Source organism: Nerophis ophidion, linkage group LG04, assembly GCF_033978795.1.
Source record: "Nerophis ophidion isolate RoL-2023_Sa linkage group LG04, RoL_Noph_v1.0, whole genome shotgun sequence".
NCBI lineage: Eukaryota > Metazoa > Chordata > Actinopteri > Syngnathiformes > Syngnathidae > Nerophis > Nerophis ophidion.
In genome coordinates, this window is record NC_084614.1 from 11,513,799 (window position 1) to 11,533,443 (window position 19,645).

General features: G+C 38.2%; 1 protein-coding gene across 7 annotated transcripts in view; it reads right to left on the reverse strand.

Annotated features, from left to right (window-relative positions):
• The window catches only part of msi2b (musashi RNA-binding protein 2b), a 637,421-nt gene that overhangs the window by 48,846 nt on the left and 568,930 nt on the right, over window positions 1-19,645 (reverse strand). For 4 of the 7 annotated variants that reach the window (XM_061897061.1, XM_061897057.1, XM_061897058.1 and 1 more), the window contains one exon: window positions 12,172-12,294. In XM_061897061.1, the coding sequence (XP_061753045.1) occupies window positions 12,172-12,294 (123 nt within the window). Of the gene's footprint in view, window positions 1-7,373; window positions 12,101-12,171; window positions 12,295-19,645 lie in introns of those variants that run through there. The other 3 variants (XM_061897062.1, XM_061897059.1, XM_061897065.1) reach the window with 2 other exon arrangements.

Below are 19,645 nucleotides of genomic sequence, written 5' to 3' on the forward strand. Positions count from 1 at the left end.
TCGCAATCGTCTGTCTTTGCAGCGCAATCATCTCCTTTCGTACAGCCATTTGTGCGCAATTGTGGTAGTTTGCTATCCTGACTCTCGCCAGATCCTTGTAGTTTGCTGAGCTCCACACAAGGATCTGCGACTCCTCTATAGGAGATGTATTTCAGAAGGCAGGGCCTTGTAAAAAAATCATTGTATGTGATTGGATAAACTACTTGTCCATTATCTTGAATGACCTGCTACTTCAACCACTCACACTAAAATCAACCCGTGACGCTGATGAGAGCGATGCTGGGAAATCCAAAACAGAACAGCCAACATATTGGATAACGACAGAGCAAAAAGTTTGAGAACTTTTACTGAAAAAACGTAACAATGTCAGTCTACGATTGATGTCGTTTGTGCAAGAAAATATGCAGAATCAATGTCAGCACACGACTTCTCGCTGCGTGGCGCCATTGTTGTTTGAATCAAACAGTCGCTTCGGCGCTACGTCACATCTATGATATCCCACACGGCGATCCTGATTGGTTCATTATTTTTTGCTATCTTGAAGGAGTTTGCTTTGCCTTTGAGCCCAGATCCTTGTGTGGAGCTCAGCAAACTACAAGGATCTGGCGAGAGTCCGGTTAGCAGTTTGCATCTACAAACCCCGTTTCCATATGAGTTGGGAAATTGTGTTAGATGTAAATACAAACAGAATACAATGATTTGCAAATCATTTTCAACCCATATTCGGTTGAATATGCTACAAAGACAACATATTTGATGTCAAAACTGATATATATGTATATTTTTTTGCAAATAATCATTAACTTTAGAATTTTATGCCAGCAACACGTTGGGAAAGGTGGCAATAAATACTGATAAAGTTGAGGAATGCTCATCAAACACTTATTTGGAACATCCCACAGGTGTGCAAGCTAATTGGGAACAGGTGGGTGCCATGATTGGGTATAAAAACAGCTTCCCAAAAATGCTCAGTCTTTCACAAACAAGGATGGGGCGAGGGTCACCAATTTGTAGGCAAATTGTCGAACAGTTTTAGAACAACATTTCTCAACGAGCTATTGCAAGGAATTTAGGGATTTTACCTTCTACGGTCCATAAAATCATCAAAAGGTTCAGAGAATCTGGAGAAATCAGAGCACGTAACCGATGATTTTACGGACCGTTGATCCCTCAGGCGGTACTGCATCAAAAACAGACATCAATGTGTAAAGGATATCACCACATGGGCTCAGGAACACCTCATAAAACCACTGTCAGTAACTACAGTTGGTTGCTACATCTGTAAGTGCAAGTTAAAACTCTGCTATGCAAAGCAAAACCCATTTATCAACAACACCAAGGAACGCCAAGAGCTCATCTAAGATGGACTGATGCAAAGTGGAAAGGTGTTCTGTGGTCTGACGAGTCCACATTTCAATTTATATTTGGAAACTGTGGACGTGGTGTCCTCCGGAACAAAGAGGAAAATAACCATCCGTAATTTTATAGGCGCAAAGTTAAAAAGCCAGCATCTGTGATGGTATGGGGGTGTATTAGTGCCCAAGGCATGGGTAACTTACACATCTGTGAAGGCACCATTAATGCTGAATGGTCCATACAGGTTTTGGAGCAACATATGTTGTCATCCAATCAAAGTTATCATGGACGCCCCTGCTTATTTCAGGAAGACAATGCCAAGCCACGTGTTACAACAGCGTGGTTTCGTAGTTAAAGAGTGTGGGTACTTTCCTGGCCCGTCTGCAGTCCAGACCTGTCTCCCATCGAAAATGTGTGGTGCATTATTAAGCGTAAAATACGACAGCGGAGACCCCTGACTGTTGAACAACTGAAGCTCTACATAAAACAAGAATGGGAAAGAATTCCTCTTTCAAAGCTTCAACAATTAGTTTCCTCAGTTCCCAAACATTTTTTGAGTGTTGTTAAAAGAAAATGTGATGTAACACAGTGGTGAACATGCCCTTTCCCAACTACTTTGGCACGTGTTGCAGCCGTGAAATTCAAAGTTAATTATTATTTCCAAAAAATAAATAGTTTATGAGTTTGAACATCAAATATCTTGTCTTTGCAGTGCATTCAACTGAATATTGGTTGAAAAGGATTTGCAAATCATTGTATTCCGTTTATATTTACATCTAACACAATTTCCCAACTCATATGGAAACGGTGGTTGTACCTTCTAGAACATGCTAAATACTGTATAGACGCAAAACAGTTCCCGCCTTGATGAATGACATTACAAGCGCTAAATGATTATATTTGCATCTCCTTCTGCTAGTTATGTGGGCGTTCTGATAATTAGCATACCGGTAGGTCTTCTATGCTAATTATCAGACATGCTCAAGGAATTGCACTCCTTATTTTTCAGTAGATCAGTTTTGTGTGTGATATCAAGTTTGCACATGTTTTAATAGATTCAATCTTTTGTAGATCAGGCCCCCAAAGTAGTAGACCAGTAATTCTCAAACTATGGTACATGTACCACAAGTGGTGTGTCAAAGACTCATTTGAATAAAGTACAGCGTTTTATTTTCCGACATTAAAACACAGTGTTACTGTTTAAACTGTTGGTAATGTTACAGTTGCCAAAATATTAAATGTACTTGTTAAATAAAACATCTACCTGGTTTTTAATGAGTACTTCGGCCTACTATGGTACTGTATTTTAATGTTGGTCATTATGGATGCACTTGGACAGCCAAGTGTTTTCTGAAGTGATACATGGTGAAAAACTTTAAGCACCACTGTACTAGACAATTTAACAATTTCCTTTCTAGATTTCCTGTGTTCTGGTTTGGTTTTGCTGTGATAATTAAGAACATTTGATTTCAAATTGGTAAATTTTATAATTCTACTTATATTACAAAGATTTAAATTACTATTCTGCTCAACTTGAATGCCTCAAAATTAGGTAAAAATTTAAAGGCATTCTTTATGGATAACATCTGTATGTTTTCCTTGTTTTTAGCACCAATTCCGGCAAAAATTCATAAGTACTGTAGTGGCAACGGTATTGGATAATATGTACATGACTTCCAACCTTACACTGCAGTTTGTGAAGCTTAACCCTCGAGCTGAGGCACACAACGTCACATAACACAGATCAGTTATTTTTCCTATTATCATAACTTTTGAGAACAAATTAAGAGTACATTGTACTAAACTAAAGGTGCATGGTGCAAACAGGGTTAGCAGTATTAATTATTCTGAATGTGGTGCTCTGTGGGAACTGTAGGTGGAGTCAAAGCACCAATAATCTACACTTACGTCACCAGGTAGGTAATTTTGTCTAAATGTTAGCCAAAACGAGGAAACAAAGCCAATGGAACGACTTTCGCTGATATTCTATTGGATGAAATTGTAGACAGAGATCAGGCAAAAACAACCATAAAAGAAAGCAGACCACTGGATAAAATACATCTTACTATGATCACAAGGAAAAATGTGGATAGTTCAGAAATATAACGTGTGAACAAACAAAGGTCTTATTAGTGTGATTAGATGTCTACAACATATAGAGAAAGCCCTGATGTTGGTTAAGTACTCAAAAAAAGCCTGATGTCACTGTTTATCAGTCCTTGTCCATAATGATACTTATCTCCCTTCCATTTGCAGCTGTCACACATAAACTGTTTATGATGGCTGCCATCACGTCATTTGCTCTCCGGCTGCTGCTAACCCAAATCAACATCCCTGCTTCTTAATGACGTGCATTGCCATGATGGTTTTGCAAATGGTTTGTTTTGAAAATACAAACGCCCCGATGTGAAAGACAGAATATCCCGTACAGAAGTTGATTTAAATAAAGTGCAGTTTTGATTAGTATGCGTCGGCTGCACCGTCCGTCGCTGTCTGTATGCCCGCATCAGAGTATACGATGTTACATGAGGGAGTTGCGGCACAAAGCAGAAAACATCTGAGTTACAATTAAAAGTGATGTTTTCTCCCATAAGTTCTTAGGGGATGTCTAACAAAGAGTGGCACTCCTCAGTGGAGTCTGCAGGCTGCAGTGTTCAGTCAGGGGAGCAACTATTGACAGCTATTGAATGATCTACAGTTGTAAGGGTGGAAAAAGCAAGCTGTCTAAATGAAGCCGACAAGTCAATCGATGCTGTGTTAAACACAGAGAGAAACTCTGTTACACACAGAGAGGAACTTGCATCCGGATTTTGGAGCAAATCTCTCGGTAGATGTTCACTGGTATGTGTAAAAAATAAAGCATACATAAGTTGTATATTTGCAGCATCTTAGCATGATGCCCAGATGTGAGCCTACACTGAAGATGATTTGCCAACATTTTGAATTTTATTTCTAGAAATGTCCCTAGTTTTAAGAGCGACTTACTTATTTTAAGTCATTGACTTTACATCATAATCTTAATTTTAGCATGAATAATTATCCATCTATTAATGAAATGTAATATTCAGCCTACTAGACATTCTGTAATTGCAGACGATTTTTCAATGTTTTGGTTTTCATTGGTACTTTAACTTTAATACTCTTCCATAAAAGTGACTGTAAACTTTTTTTCTACCACAGTTTAAGTAACAATCTACATTGTATGTTGTCAATGTGTTGCAATCCGTTACTCGGATCTTCACATATTGTTTATTGTTCCATTGTCTCATTCTCCGTCTGACCAGCTTACTTCCTGTTTAGTCAGTCACCTTGGTTACACATTGATTTCACCTGCTCCTCGTTTTCTACAAGCACCTGGTTCTCCTTGATTACTCCATATAAAATCCTTCCTCTTTTCTTTGTTCAGTCTGAGTTCATAATTTTACTTTGAGCAACAGTATCGACTGACTTCACGTATGTATATTCTCGCTAGCTTTTCACGCTTAGCCTTTGTTTTATTCCAGCTCTCACGCTGATAAATTGTTTTTCCTTTTTTGTGTGCCTTCGTGCCAGTCTTGGTTTTTCTGTTTTCTATTCCTAGCTTTCATGCTACCGCCCTTGGTTTATTTTGTCTGTTAGCTCCAGTAGTTTTGTTCGTAGCCTGCTTTTGTTAGGTTTAATAAATCATTTAAACTTACCATTGCTGTGTTCTTGTCGACGCATCCACGGAGGGACAAACCCGGCATTACTATGCCACTCAGTCATTACATAATGCACTCAACTGTGATGCAAACACGGATGTAAAGCTCCTCCTCTCTACAAGCGACAAAGGCTCAAATGAAATGATGTCGTCCCACGTCGCTTGAAGATAAAATAATCGTCTTGTCAGGACAACGACTTGCCGTGGCTTTGGACCTGAGATTTCCATAAGGTCCTCCTTTCTTTGTGCATTTCTGCTCGCTATTTTCAAGCTTGTGGATCAACTGTAACTAGACGCTATTTCCTTCCACATGCTACGAAATGGCCAGAGGGTCAAAAAGGATTAAGGACGCATCCGCCTTAATGGTGTGTTAACATTTTTTTTAAGCATTTTCATCACGTTAACTTTGACAGCCCTAAAAATAGTATACCGTAATAAGTACGGTAATATGTTCCAAAATGTCAGTCAAAGACCAGACCGTACAAAAATGGAAGATAAGAAATGACGTACAGTTTGATGATTATGGCTTTTACAAATTTATGAGATTTTCAATTTGAAGTTTTCATAAGCTGTAAGCCATAATCATTAAAATTACATCAAAAGAAGGCTTGAAATATCTGAAGTTAGATGTTTTGAGCCTCTGTCATATATTAGTTTTACCTTATAAATCTAAAACCTTAGCACGGTAATCACATTTTTTGAGTTTCACCTGTAAATCCTATAAATCGGTTCCAGACAAACAAAAATATTAACACAAATAATAATAAAAATAGAAATTGTAGTTTTAAATGTAGAAAACAATGCAAACATATACCTGACAACATATCAATGATGAATGAGTCAGATAAATGAATGTTTAACACTACTTCTACATTTTTTCAAGACTCAATGGGCAGCAAAGTATTAAGGAAAGGGAGAGCCACACGGACGCCACCTTTGTACTTTGCTATGAGTTATTTATTGTGTTTCTCACCTTCTTTATCAAGGTGCTGGCACCTGTGTTTTATCCAAGAAAGCATTGGCAACTGTGTGCTCACACGACTTCAACTGACGCAGATACAAAAACGCTAGACAGTGTTTTACGGCACAATACGCCACACTGTGGTAACTCCGAAACTCCACAGCAATATTCCACAACTCGCAACTTTCCTTGGCCACATTGTGACCTATTTTGTATCTACAAAAAAAGTACAGAAACTAAGTAACCGAGGCATGGGATGATACACCCGAAGACGGACTTGTTTGTTAGATGCAATGTTTGAACACAAACGCAAACAGAAAGGACAAGAACAGAGGCACCACTGTAGTTCAAGTCACTTCGGCCACTTCCTTTTTACACTTATGGACAAATGCCTGAGGCGCACTGAGAAACGACTCACCTTGGCATTATGCCTTTGTCGTTCATTAATATAATATAACTGGTTGTTTTGGTCAGGGGTTTCTTAAACTTTTTGACCTCGGGGCCCAACTTTACCATTTCAGAAGTGCCTGGAGCCTGCCCAAACATTAACACTAAATTAGTAATCTTTTTCTTGATATTAAACGTGCATAACAATATCTAACCTACGTATAACCTTGTCAAATGATATAAATCGATGCATTAATCACAAATATTATTAGAAAAATAAGTTCTAACCAAATACTATATACTATATATAATACTGCATAAGAAGTGACTTATAAATGACTGATGAAAAATATGCTGTGCTAAAATGATTAAACGTCAATTATTATGCGCAGTCAGTGTAGTTGTACACAACATAAGATAAAACTAGTTTGTTTCTTCATATGAACAAAACCATGCACACATATTTTCATGCATTGATAGGTTGATTGTCAACACTAAATTGACCCGAGTGAATGTTGTCTGTCTATCTGTGTTGGCCCTGCAATGAAGTGGGGACTTGTCCAACCGCCTGAATGCAGCTGAGGTAGGCTCCAGCACCCCCCGCGACCCCGTGAGGGACAAGGGGTAGAAAATGGATGGATGAATGTAAACTGGCCTTGAGAGTGTCCTTTTTCTTTTTTTTTTTTTTTTTAAACAAACTACGGATCAGATTGTCTGTTTCAACCCAGGATGAGACTTTGGACTGTTTAAACTGTTTTTAACTTTTTAGCTGCCTTTTATCTAACAAATTGCTCAAGATAATTTGTATCTGTTCTTTCTATTTGCATATATATATATATATATATATATATATATATATATATATATATATATATATATATATATATATATATATATATATACATATACATATATATATATATATATATATATATATATATATATATATATATATATATATATATATATATATATATATATATATGTGTGTGCGTGTGTGTGTGTATTTTACCTCTGTTTTAATTGATACATTTCAATCTGTCCTTTGCCTGTATTTTTCTGCTTTTTGAGTGTTTATTTGTTTGTAGTATACAGCCATTTGTTTTTCAACTTTGGTTGTTTTTAAAGGGCTTTATAAATAAAGTTGGTTTGGTATGGTTTGGTAAAAAATAGATCTACATGAAAAAATGTTGACATTACATTTAATGATGAAATGGAAAATAGTTATGGCGTTATTGAACATAAGAGCTATATTATGATTTCTCTAAGCTATGCACTCCAAATCTGCCAAAAGTTCATGTATACAACTTTGTGAATGCTAATAACGTAACACAGTATTGTAGCAAAAAATACTTACACTTCCATGTTTTTGTTCCACTTCCAATATTTCCTAGTAAATGAATACAGTTATTTTATTAAAGTATATGCACTACGCATCATCACATTTTACACTCCGCTCAGAGCATTTAAATATATTGTACCCAGCAATGCACCTAGCTCTACCCAGCCCGTTGGCTTGATAAAATGGTGGTACATCTGCTCCATTGCATACTACACTCTATTGAATGCATGTTCAGAAATAAAATATTTATTATTTAATATTTAAAAAAATTCAAAGTCTTTAATCAGTCTCTTAGTCTCAATTGATATTGGAATAAGGAGATGAATCACACTCAGATTTATTGAAATTAATCTCTATTTGCTAAGTAATGCAATGTTGATTTAATATGTTGTACAATAACTGTAATAAACCTAACAAAAGTGGTATCATTCACAACTTCAAAGATGCATTATTCTTTCGCATTTATATTTTAGTAGAACAACTTTACTGCAATTTTAAAATAAATCAATGAATATGACTAAAATATGAGTAAAACTGAAATACATTTGCACAGACAAAAGCTACATTTAAAAAACGCTGTCAAAATGAACACTGCATCTTACCAATAATCAATTCAATTTATTTTTACAATCTTTGGAGGGCCCAATGCCGCACTGCCATACAGGTTCCAATGAATTATTATAACAGTAATATTTGAATTCTCACTTATCTAAGAAGCTGATCTCTTGAGCATAACATAGCTTGGTGCTGCAAAAGTTTCTTCTCAATTCATGCTACTCTAACAAAAGCAACAAAAGCAAAGAGATCTGCTATCAGTTTGCAAATCAGTTATGTCTTTAATTTGACAGATGGATTTGAAAAGGAAGGCCTACTCATCCGCTGAAGCTGCCTGTGTATAGTTGTCAGGTTTCTTAAGCGGTGTTTAAGAAATAAGAGTCCAGACAGCGAAGTGAACAAATTTATCAAATTGGAAAATGTTTTCCACAGAAAAAATAGATATGTTCATTTAAGTTGAGTATTTACTTAAAAACAAGTACATGCTGTTCTTGTCCAACCACACTGCAACCTGTCATGATCTGGAAGCTCTGCTGCCGCCTGTCTACTTTTTGTTGCAGTGCCTGGTTTTCGGGTCAGGTGGCGGAGCCACGTTCACAAACACCTGTTACAGATTTCCCCCTGATTACTTAAATAGTCCAATCACTCGGTGCCAGTAGATTCCTGATGGTTCACCCTTCGAGTTGTGTTCATCTCCTCTGCTCTGGCTCCACTCACACTTCTCATTTCTATGACCCTTGTCTGTGTTAACTGTTTCCTCTCCACACCTTTGGTGCCCATTTTCCATTTTGCCAAACCTATTGTGTACATGTTTTTCCTCACTCCTTTTTGAGTACGCTTTTTGTTATTATTTTTATTATTTATTTTCTGCATTGGGGTCCTACTCCGTCCGGCAAAAGTCGATCCCGACACAAACAAAGTTAACCTATTCAAGTTTTGTAGGGGTATTCCACCATTTTCTATACCAGGAGACACTGTTTATCCAGATCATGCACTTACAGTTCAAAGCACATTTTAAGGGGAATATGAGCATGGAGATGGATCTGTTGTCAAGCATGTGATAACTATGCACATTGTGTGAGTCCACAGCTGTGTACAGTAAGATTAACAGTGGGTAACCTCTTTTTACACTTAAATGAGCAAAGACAATGTAACTTAAACATTGCCGGTACAGTTAACCTTGTTTGACTGTACAGTGGAACCTCGATTTTTGAACCCTTCATTTGTACAAACTTTTTTGATTTAGTACCCACAGACCGAATAAAACAATGCTTTGATGTAGGAACCTTGTCTCCATGCACACACCTTTCATCCTCCATTGTGTACCTGCAGCACAACCATTGTGGGCGGGCTTATTAAGCCAATTGCCACTTTATGTGCCTTTTAAGTGTTTTTTAGCTGTTTTACAACATCTTGCTTGTTTTGATAGCTCATCATGAGTCCAACGAAAGCAATGGACAAGCGATGTGTGGTTTGAAACATTCAGGAAGTATCCACAGCTTTGCTGACAATACCTCCCACCTATTTAGGCAGAAAACCAAGTAAATAAAGGTAAAGATAAAGTGGATTTTATTTCTAATTAGAAATTTTTATACCAGCCTGACTGATAAAGCTAAGGACGTTTATGATTTCTGGGAGTCCATCACAGGGTTAGTGAGAGTGTGTGTGTGCGTGTCGGCAGTGTGGCTGGAAATGAGGACAATTCAGCTCGTGTTTGTTCTGACTTTGTTATTCATCTTAAACTTAATCCATCACCCCTTGTTATATTTGTTTGATATACAGTACCATACAACATTTTATATTATGTTTAAAGTGCAAACACCTTTACCAAAATATGGATTTTTGTCATGGCTGGAACCCATTATACCCATATTTACATTGTTTCTTATGGAGAAATTTGCTTGCATAAACAAACAATTCTATTTTGGACCCTGTTTAAGAACCAACTACGTTTGTAAATCGAGGTTCCACTGTCCTAAAAAAAACAATATTACTACCACTTAGCTACTAGTCCAGAGTGCAGTCCACCCTTCGCCCAAAGTTAGCAGGCAAATGTGGTATAAAGGATGGGTGGATTGATATTACGGTAGATAAGTGATTCTCAAACTGTGATCCGTGTACCAGTAGTGGTATATGGGCTCCATCTAGTGGTATCGTATAATTTAAGAAATTAATTTTATTTGATTCATTATTTAACTACCGTATATCACCAAATATTAGCCTGGGCGTTTATTTCACAAAATTGATTTTAGAGACGGGCGTTTAAAAGAAGCAGGCGGTTATTTGCACAAGGCTTTGATTTATTTCTGCACCAGCCTGCACCAGGCCATTATTTGGTTACAATGGTTACTGTCCAGTTGTTCTCCTCCTGAGGGTAAAGTTGTTCCGACGCAGGAATCGATTAAGCCAGCCACTCGTTGCACCAAACACCACCCCAGTGTCTCTCGTGTCACTCACGGTGGCATACAACTCCTTGGCCTTAACGCAGATCATTTTAAGGGACACACGGTGGTTCAGTCCACGAACGTAATGTATCCACTGACACAAATTAGCATCAAGCTTGTCGCTCACTTTCTTCCTACCTCCACCAGTTAAGCGAGCCCGTTTTACATTGGTTGCCAACTGAGATAGTAGTTCTCCCTTTTTTTTCTTCCATTCTCATACACGTTTAGGGTCAACGTTAAACTGCCTGGCTGCTGCCAAACCAGAATTCTGCTCCGCTGGCTTGAACTTTAAGTCAAACTTTCAGTTTTTCTTCCCCCTTAAAGTATTCCCGTCCATCAGGTGTGGTGTACCGCTATTCTGTTCATTCAACTCACTGCTACTGTTGTTTGTCATGTTGAAACTTTTCCTCGTGGGTTTGTTGTTGTCGTTGAGTGTGTTTTACGCTATATGCGGTGACCCATTGCAATATGTTGATTACCCAGAATACCCACATAACGTAAACCATCACGGCACAGATTTCGTTAAGCCTTTGATTGTCATGTAGCTCCCTGGACTCCACGCGTCTGCTGTTACTGTAATAACCAGAATTACTGCACCTTTGCTTTTCATTTTAGCTTATAAATTGGGCTTAATGAAATCAATATGATTTTAATCTAAATTATGCGAATAACAGCCTCTATTTGGACATAGGCGGTTATAAGGAAGAGGTGGTTAATTCACAAAATGGGGTCAGACCCCGGTCGGCTATTAGGACATGGGCGGTACATAGTTTATTTTCCTATATTCAAACACAGTGTTACTGTTCAAACTTTTCATAAAGTTACAGTCAGCAAATAATCAAATATACTTGTTAAATAAAACTTCTGCCTTGTTTTAATGAATATTTAAGCTTACTATGCTACTATATTTTTATGTCGGTCATCGTGGAGGTACTTGGAGAGCCAAGTGTTTTCTGAAGTGGTACATGGTGAAAAAAGTTGGAGAACCACTGCAATAGATCATTAAAGTTAGCTCCCTTGAATTTGGACTTATTTTTGTGAATCATACATATTCAAATGTTAACTGCAAAAAACTACTGAAAGCTACTAATCAATTCCCGCATCTTCAAATGTTAAGTAAGTGTAACCTTTTGTTTTTAAGGTGGAGGACATTTGCGTTCGGCTTTGATTTCTCGATAGATTTTGGGTACATTATGTTTGATTAGTCAAATTGAATTCAGTCCCATGACGTCACCTCAAGCAGCCCATTCCTTCACAGTCCTGCACCCTTGGTGTGCAAATAACTCAATGATAGCCTAGCACTACCTGTGCACCGGTCTACAGTAAGTTCTTGTAAATGTTGGCGAGAGAGCACATGGGAGCTTGGGTGACTATGTCTATGGGAGGAAGCAGAGCAGGAGAAGTTGGAGAGAGCAGCAGCCACACAGAACATGGACAGAGCGTTTACCTGGCCCTGTGCTCTGTGGGTACGCCAAGTAGCCGCCTCTTCCACGGGCCCCCCTACCTGAGCCACGCGCTGCTGCTGCTACTGCCGCCGCCGCCACCGGTCCGTATGCTGTCGCTGGGAAGCCTGCAGGCACACACACACACACACACACACACACACACACACATAAATGCATCACTTCCTGCGTATGGACGAGTGTATCCCAGAGCTACAGGAGAATGTTGACACCAGTGCTGAGCTGCAGGATACAACTAGCTGTCAGAGGCAGGGGCTCATGTTAGGGCGACATCTTTCAGCAGACTCTTACAGAACACATTGCCAGAATCAAAACAGGTCCACGCAGAGAGTGAATAATAGCCGGAAGCAAGAGAGTTTAAAAAAGATGATGTCATTTCTGTTTTGGATTGTTTGCAACGTTGTGTTGTATGCATGAATTATGGGCAACGTTTGATTGATGTCCAATCACTGGACATTAGGTACACCTGTGTGATCTAGTTCAGGCGTGTCGAACTCCTTTTCATTGAGTGACACAGTGAATATTTGTGAATATAAATGTATGTTTATACATACATTTATGTATGTATAAACCTCATGTTATTAATGCACACATTCCTATGCATTTTTTATTATTAAAAAGTATAAAAAAATTAAATAAGAATGTCGATTTTTCCCAGCATTTTACTGAAAATGGAAAAGGTGTTTTTTTTACGGTAAAATCCAAATGACTCAGCTGCCAGTTTTTTTTTTACCCTTACATCCAAGATTGTTGTTTTTATGGTGTATTACTGTAAATAAAAACATGGCACTACCATTTTTTCATGATAGAATTCTGCATTGGCACTGCGATAAGGTGGCAACTTATCTAGGGTGTACCCCGACTTCTGCCCGAATGCAGCTGGGATAGGCTCCAGCCACCCTTGCGACTCGAAAGAGACAAGCGATAGAAAATGGATGGCCAGATGGATTCTGGCGACTTAGCTGCCGTTTTATTTTATTATTATTTTTATCGTAAGATCTAATCAGATTTTTACAGTGTTCACTTTTATGGATAACTTGCTTTGAAATCATAAGTCAAGCACATATTTGAGTACTATTTTTCAAAAAAATCTGTAAAATTGCATTTGAAAAAAATTCTGTCTCTTTAAAAAAAAAATCCTGGCAGCCAAGTAGCCAGAATTTTACCATAAAATGTACAGTATTTTTTCTTATTCAGAATATTACTGTAAATGAAAAAGTGGTACAAAAGTTCTTTTTCAGGTAAAATTCTGTTGACTGAGCTGCTTTTTCATTTTGCCCTCATGTCTATGGTTGTTGTTTTTGTGGTGTATCACTGTAAATTAAAAACCAGTATCATCGTTTTTTTACAGTAGAATTCTGCCGAAGAAGCTACCAGTTTTTTTTTCTTTTTACCGTAAAACCTATTGTCATTTTTGCAGTGTACACTTTGATGGATAACTTGCATATTGAAGTTTTTGTTGTTGTTGTTTTTTTACCAAAAAATTGAACGTATGATGATATACCGTATTTCCTTGAATTGCCGCCGGGGCGCTAATTAATTTAAAACCTCTTCTCACTCCTGCGCTTACTAAAGGCATGCGGTAAAAGTAAGCATGCGCTAATTATTTTAAAACCTCTTCTCACTCCTGCGCTTACTAAAGGCATGCGGTAAAAGTAAGCATGCGCTAATTATTTTAAAACCTCTTCTCACTCCGACACTTACCAAAGGTTGGCAGTAAAAATTTGAGTGTGATGTAAACTTGGACCTTAAATCCTACTGAATAACTCTTAATCTTCTTCCCTTTATGCGATTTCAAATTACCGGTATTGAAATCAGCCTCCTCCATTTTGAAAATGATGACAGGGGAAGTGTCACTCCTGACATCACGAGTTTGACCAGGCAGGTAATACTAAGCATGCGCTAATTATTTTGGGAAGCGAGTTTGACCCGGCAATAATTCAAGGCAGGCGCATACTATATCCCCTGCGGCAATTCAAGGAAATACGGTAATATTTAATGCATTAATAGATACATTAAAGTTTATAACATATGCAGTACTTGTATTTTTTTCTGTCAAAATGGAATGAACGAATACATTTAGTAGCAAACGATAAAGTGCTTTGTTGACGCGTATTATTTTCAGGGTTTTGCAGGCCATAAAAAATTATGTGTTCTTTTTAAAACTTGTGGTCTAAGTAGTTTGGTCATTGGCAGTGTTGAAAATGTAACAATGCACCGTGCTGAGAGATGTTTTGAGTACGAGCTACATAATACTGTCAGTATGATCTAGTGCAGTGGTTCTCAAATGGGGGTACGCATACCTCTGGGGGTACTTGAAGGTATGCCAAGGGGTACGTGAGATTTTTTGAAAATATTATAAAAATAGCACCAATAAAAAAAATCCTTTATAAATATATTTATTGAATAATACTTCAACAAAATATGAAAAAAAAATACAACGATGCAAAATTCAGTGTTGACAGCTAGATTTTTTGTGGACATGTTCCATAAATATTGATGTTAAAGATGTATTTTTCTGTGAAGAAATGTTTAGAATTAAGTTCATGAATCCAGATGGATCTCTATTACAATCCCCAAAGAGGGCACTTTAAGTTGATGATTACTTCTATGTGTAGAAATCTTTATTTAAAATTGAATCACTTGTTTATTTTTCCACAAGTTTTTAGTTATCTTTATATCTTTTTTTCCAAATAGTTCAAGAAAGACCACTACGAATGAGCAATATTTTGCACTGTTATACAATTTAATAAATCAGAAACGGATGGCATAGTGCCGTATTTTATGTCTTTATTTCTTTTTTTCAACCAAAAATGCTTTGCCCTGATTAGGGGGTACTTGAGTTAAAAAAAATTTCACAGGGGGTACATCACTGAAAAAAGGAGGTGGGGACCACTGATCTAGTGGTTATGAAACACAATCATGTTTGTTTTATAACAGCTCTTGTATACGATGCCATTAATGCAGGTGTAACTCAGAAATGAATGACAGCAATTTAGTGGGGTGACTGCATTAATTATGATACGCGATTGATAAGTACATCGTCTCCTTTCAAACTGAAAGCATTCAATTTCTTATTAAACCATCAATCTAAGTAAACTGGCTTCAGGTGGGTTTGCAATTTGCACGTTGCTGATTACATTAATGAAATAATGTTGCTCTGGGGGGGGTGTTTATGTCACACGCTGGTATGAAAGATTACAACCACCTCTGAGCTGCACACCCGCGTGCATGATATCCCTACCTCTGGGCACAATCCCTGCATTTTGTTCCAGAGTGCTCCCCCCCAATTACTGGGAGCTTCTGAGGACTTGGAATCATGTAATACACACGGCAAAATGTTCTGGCGTTTTGTTGGGCTGATCAGGGGGGAGATTTGTTACTGTGTTTCACTACCTGCAAACAGATGGAGACATCTGTTGGGTGATTTGCTATTATGAGCACATTGAGATCGGTCCTTTTGTTCCCTTGTATGTGAACATACTTTAGGCTGGATTTACAGTACTTGGTTCAAGGAAAACAATTCATCTTTCCCTTGAGTCCCAATTGGCATATGGGTCTTGGCAGCGTAACGAAAACAACATAGACATTCTCAGAGGGGAATCCGACAAATGTGGATACAAATCAGATGTTAATCGGTTACATGCCAAACAGCATTAGGATCTAGCTCACAGGTGTCAAACTCAAGTCCTGGTGGCCAGATCTGGCCTACCCCATTATTTGACGTGGACCGCCACACTATTTTATGTGTTCCGCTAGTTCATTTATTGTGGTCCGCCTCATCATTTTATGTTGTCTGCCACATTATTGTATTTGGCCCACCACAACATTTTACATGACCCGCCACATAATTTATGTAACGAGGCTATCATACATTTGTATTCATATACCCACTGTTTTCAAGCGACCTTTTAAAAGAAGCCATAATTGGGATGTAGCCCGCCACTTCATTTATTTTAGCTCATCACATAATTTCAACTGGTTCGCCACATTATTCCATATGGCCCCCCCACATCATTCATTGGGACCCACCAAATCATTATATTTTGTCTGCTACTTCGTTTTATTTGGCCCGCCATAAAATGTATGTAACAAGGTTATCAAACATTTATTTTAATGTATTCATTATTTTATGTGGCCCTCCAATAGCAGCCACAATTGGGATGTGAGCCTTCACATTATTTAATCTGACATTGTCTGCCACATAATTTTTGGGGGCCTACTATGGAAATTAAGTTACGATGCAATTATGCATTTACATTCCCTTTTTCCTGCGGCCCTCTGAGGGTAGCCATAATTGCTATGTGGCCCTTCACTTCATTTGCTGTGGCCTACCGAATAATTTTAATTTTATTTCAAATGACCTGCCACATCATTTATTGAGGCCCGCCACATAATTTTATGTTGTCTGCCACATTATTTTATGTGGCCCACCACGTAATTTATCTAACAAGGCTATTATACATTCATATTCATATATTAACTGTTTAATGCAGACCTAAGACAGCAGCCATAATTGTGACGTGGCCCGCCACATTATTAAAAGCTGACCCGCCACTTCCTTTAACGTGCTGTGTCACATATTTTTTTCATCTGGCCCGCCATAATATTCTATATGGCCCGCCACATCATCCATTGTGGGTCGCCACATCACTTTATGCTATCTGCCACAGTAGTTTAAGTGGCCCACCACTTAATTTATGTAACGAGGCTATTGTACATTTGTATTCATATATTCACTGTTTCAAGCTGCCTTCCAAAGGCCGCGATAATTGTTCTGTGGCCATTACAGTGGCTCCATTACTTAAATTGGCCTGCCATTTCATTGAATTTGGCTTACTACATCATTTTAACTAGCCCGCCACATTATCTTATGTGGCCCGCTACATCATTCATCGTGGCCTGTCACGTCATTTTAAGTTGTCGGCCACATCATTCATTATGGCCTGTCATGTAATTTTAAGTTGTCGGCCACTATATTTCTAGTGGCCTGCCACATCATTCACAGTCGCCTGCCACATTATTTTGTTGTCTGTCACATTATTTTCTGAAATACCTGATGGCGCCTAAAAAAACAACATACCCACGGTGAATAAACAATCACCCACAGTCATAAATACAGTACAATAAAGAAATATAAAACATATCGCAGCGAAATTAATTTGATGCTCTGCGGAGGGTTACCTGCAGGGCCGCACTGTCCTAAATGCAGATAGTTGCGCGTAGGGCCCTTCTATCCATGGTGGGCCAAGTTTTGTGTGAAGAAGCGCGAATAAAATGACAGGCGCTTCATAAGAAATTTTACCATAAACATATTCCTGGCCATTCAATGTTTCGTCACTGATGGTGTTGGAAAATAATGGCTGATTTCCCCTTTTTCCAGAGCACAAGGTACTGGGTCCTAATCCGGGGGGTAAAAAAATCTACATGTTTATTTATTAATGTGAAGTGAATTATATTTATCTAGTGTTTTTTCTCCAGAGCCACGCCAACCCGCTCGCACATGACAGTTTTGATTGTGTTCGTTTGGGATAATTTCCTCTCCTAGTGTTCGTGTTTTAGTAAAATTTCCTGTAGACTCTTTGATTTGCTGCACCTTCACTTTCTGCTTAGTTTCCTGCCATATTGATTATTAAACCGAGCGGGACAGGCGGTAGAAAATGCATGGATAGATGGAAGTCAATTTAAATTTAACTGTTGACCCTTGACAGTGCGAGATTAACTTCTTTTGTCAGTCTGCATTAATTACTCTGTTGCTGCTACATGCCTTGCACGAGCCTTTTTGTTTCTGCCATTTTATGCTGAATACTGCAAGTAAATAAACAATTTCACCTGCACGCCACCTTCAGCCAATTTAACGTGACAGTTAAAATTGTTGTCAAATAATTTATTTCTCATAAATTAGGTTTAGTACAAAATATGCATCTAATTAAAGGCCTACTGAAACCCACTATTACCGACCACGGAGTCTCATAGTTTATATATCAATGATGAAATATTAACATTGCATCACATGCCAATACGGCCGGTTTAGTTTACTAAATTACAATTTTAAATTTCCCGCAGAGTTTCTTGTTGAAAACGTCGCGGAATGATGACGCGTGACGTCTGGAGTTGGAGGGGACATATTAGCGCAGCACCACTAGCGGCTAAAAGTCGTCTCTTTTCATCGCGCAATTACACAGTATTCTGGACATCTGTGTTGCTGAATCTTTTGCAATTTGTTCAATTAATATTGGAGAAGTCAAAGTAGAAAGATGGAGGTGGGAAGCTTTAGCCTTTGGCCACACAAACACACGGAGTTTCCTTGTTTAAAATTCCCGGAGGTGAAACTTTACTATGGATCACAGCGGTCAAGCGAACATGGATCCCGAATCACTTGTCAACCGGCAGGCTTCGGTGAGAAAATTGTGGTAAAAAGTAGCCTCTTACCGGAGATCAGCAGAGTTTTTGTCCTGCTGCTGCTGCCGTGACTAATTCCCTCAGAGACTGGCGTCAAGACACCCGTGGACACACCCCTCCGACTATCAGGTACTATTTAACTCACTAAAACACTAGCAACACAATAGAAATATAAGGGATTTCCCAGAATTATCCTAGTAAATGTGTCTAAAAACATCTGAATTGCTCACAATGCAATCGCCTTTTTTTTTTAAAACCTTTATTTATTTATTTTTTTTCCTAGTCCTTCGCTATCAATATCCTCAGCCACAAATCTTTCATCCTCGCTCAAATAATTGGGGAAATTGTCGTTTTCCCGATCCGAATAGCTCTTTTTGTTGTAGGCTCCCATTATAAACAATGTGAGGATGTGAGGAACCTTCACACGGGTGATCTCATCGTCTGCGACTTCCGGTATAGGCAAGGCTTTTTTATTAGCGACCAAAAGTTGCGAACTTTATCGTGGATGTTCTCTACTAAATCCTTTCAGCAAAAATATGGCAATATCGCGAAATGATCAAGTATGACACATACAATGGACCTGCTATCCCCGTTTAAATAAGAACATTTCATTTCAGTAGGCCTTTAAAGGTTGATTAAAACAATTCTTTAACACAAAAGTGTGGCATTTTTTCATAACAGGCAGAAGGGTCGATGCAAAATAAAATTCTGCTTCAATTTAGGCCTCAATTTAGCCCTGGCCCTGGCTACCTGCATTACAATCTAGCAGTCCGGGCCAATTTAACGGTATGTAAATGTGTATTTGTATAATCTGTCATTGTTTCCATCCGTGTAGCGCTGCCCAATTTTGACAATGCATTCTGGGTACGTGCAGGGTACAAATAAGGCCCCAAAACCTTAAATATTTGTCAGAATGTTTCGAATCCCATAATGAAGAAAAGACATCATACATTCGGATCTAATTATTCCTAACAAATATCAGCCTGCTAATCAGCCTGCAATTAATCCAAAGCAGTATCAGTGAATTGTAATTACATTGTTGGTGCTTAATGAACA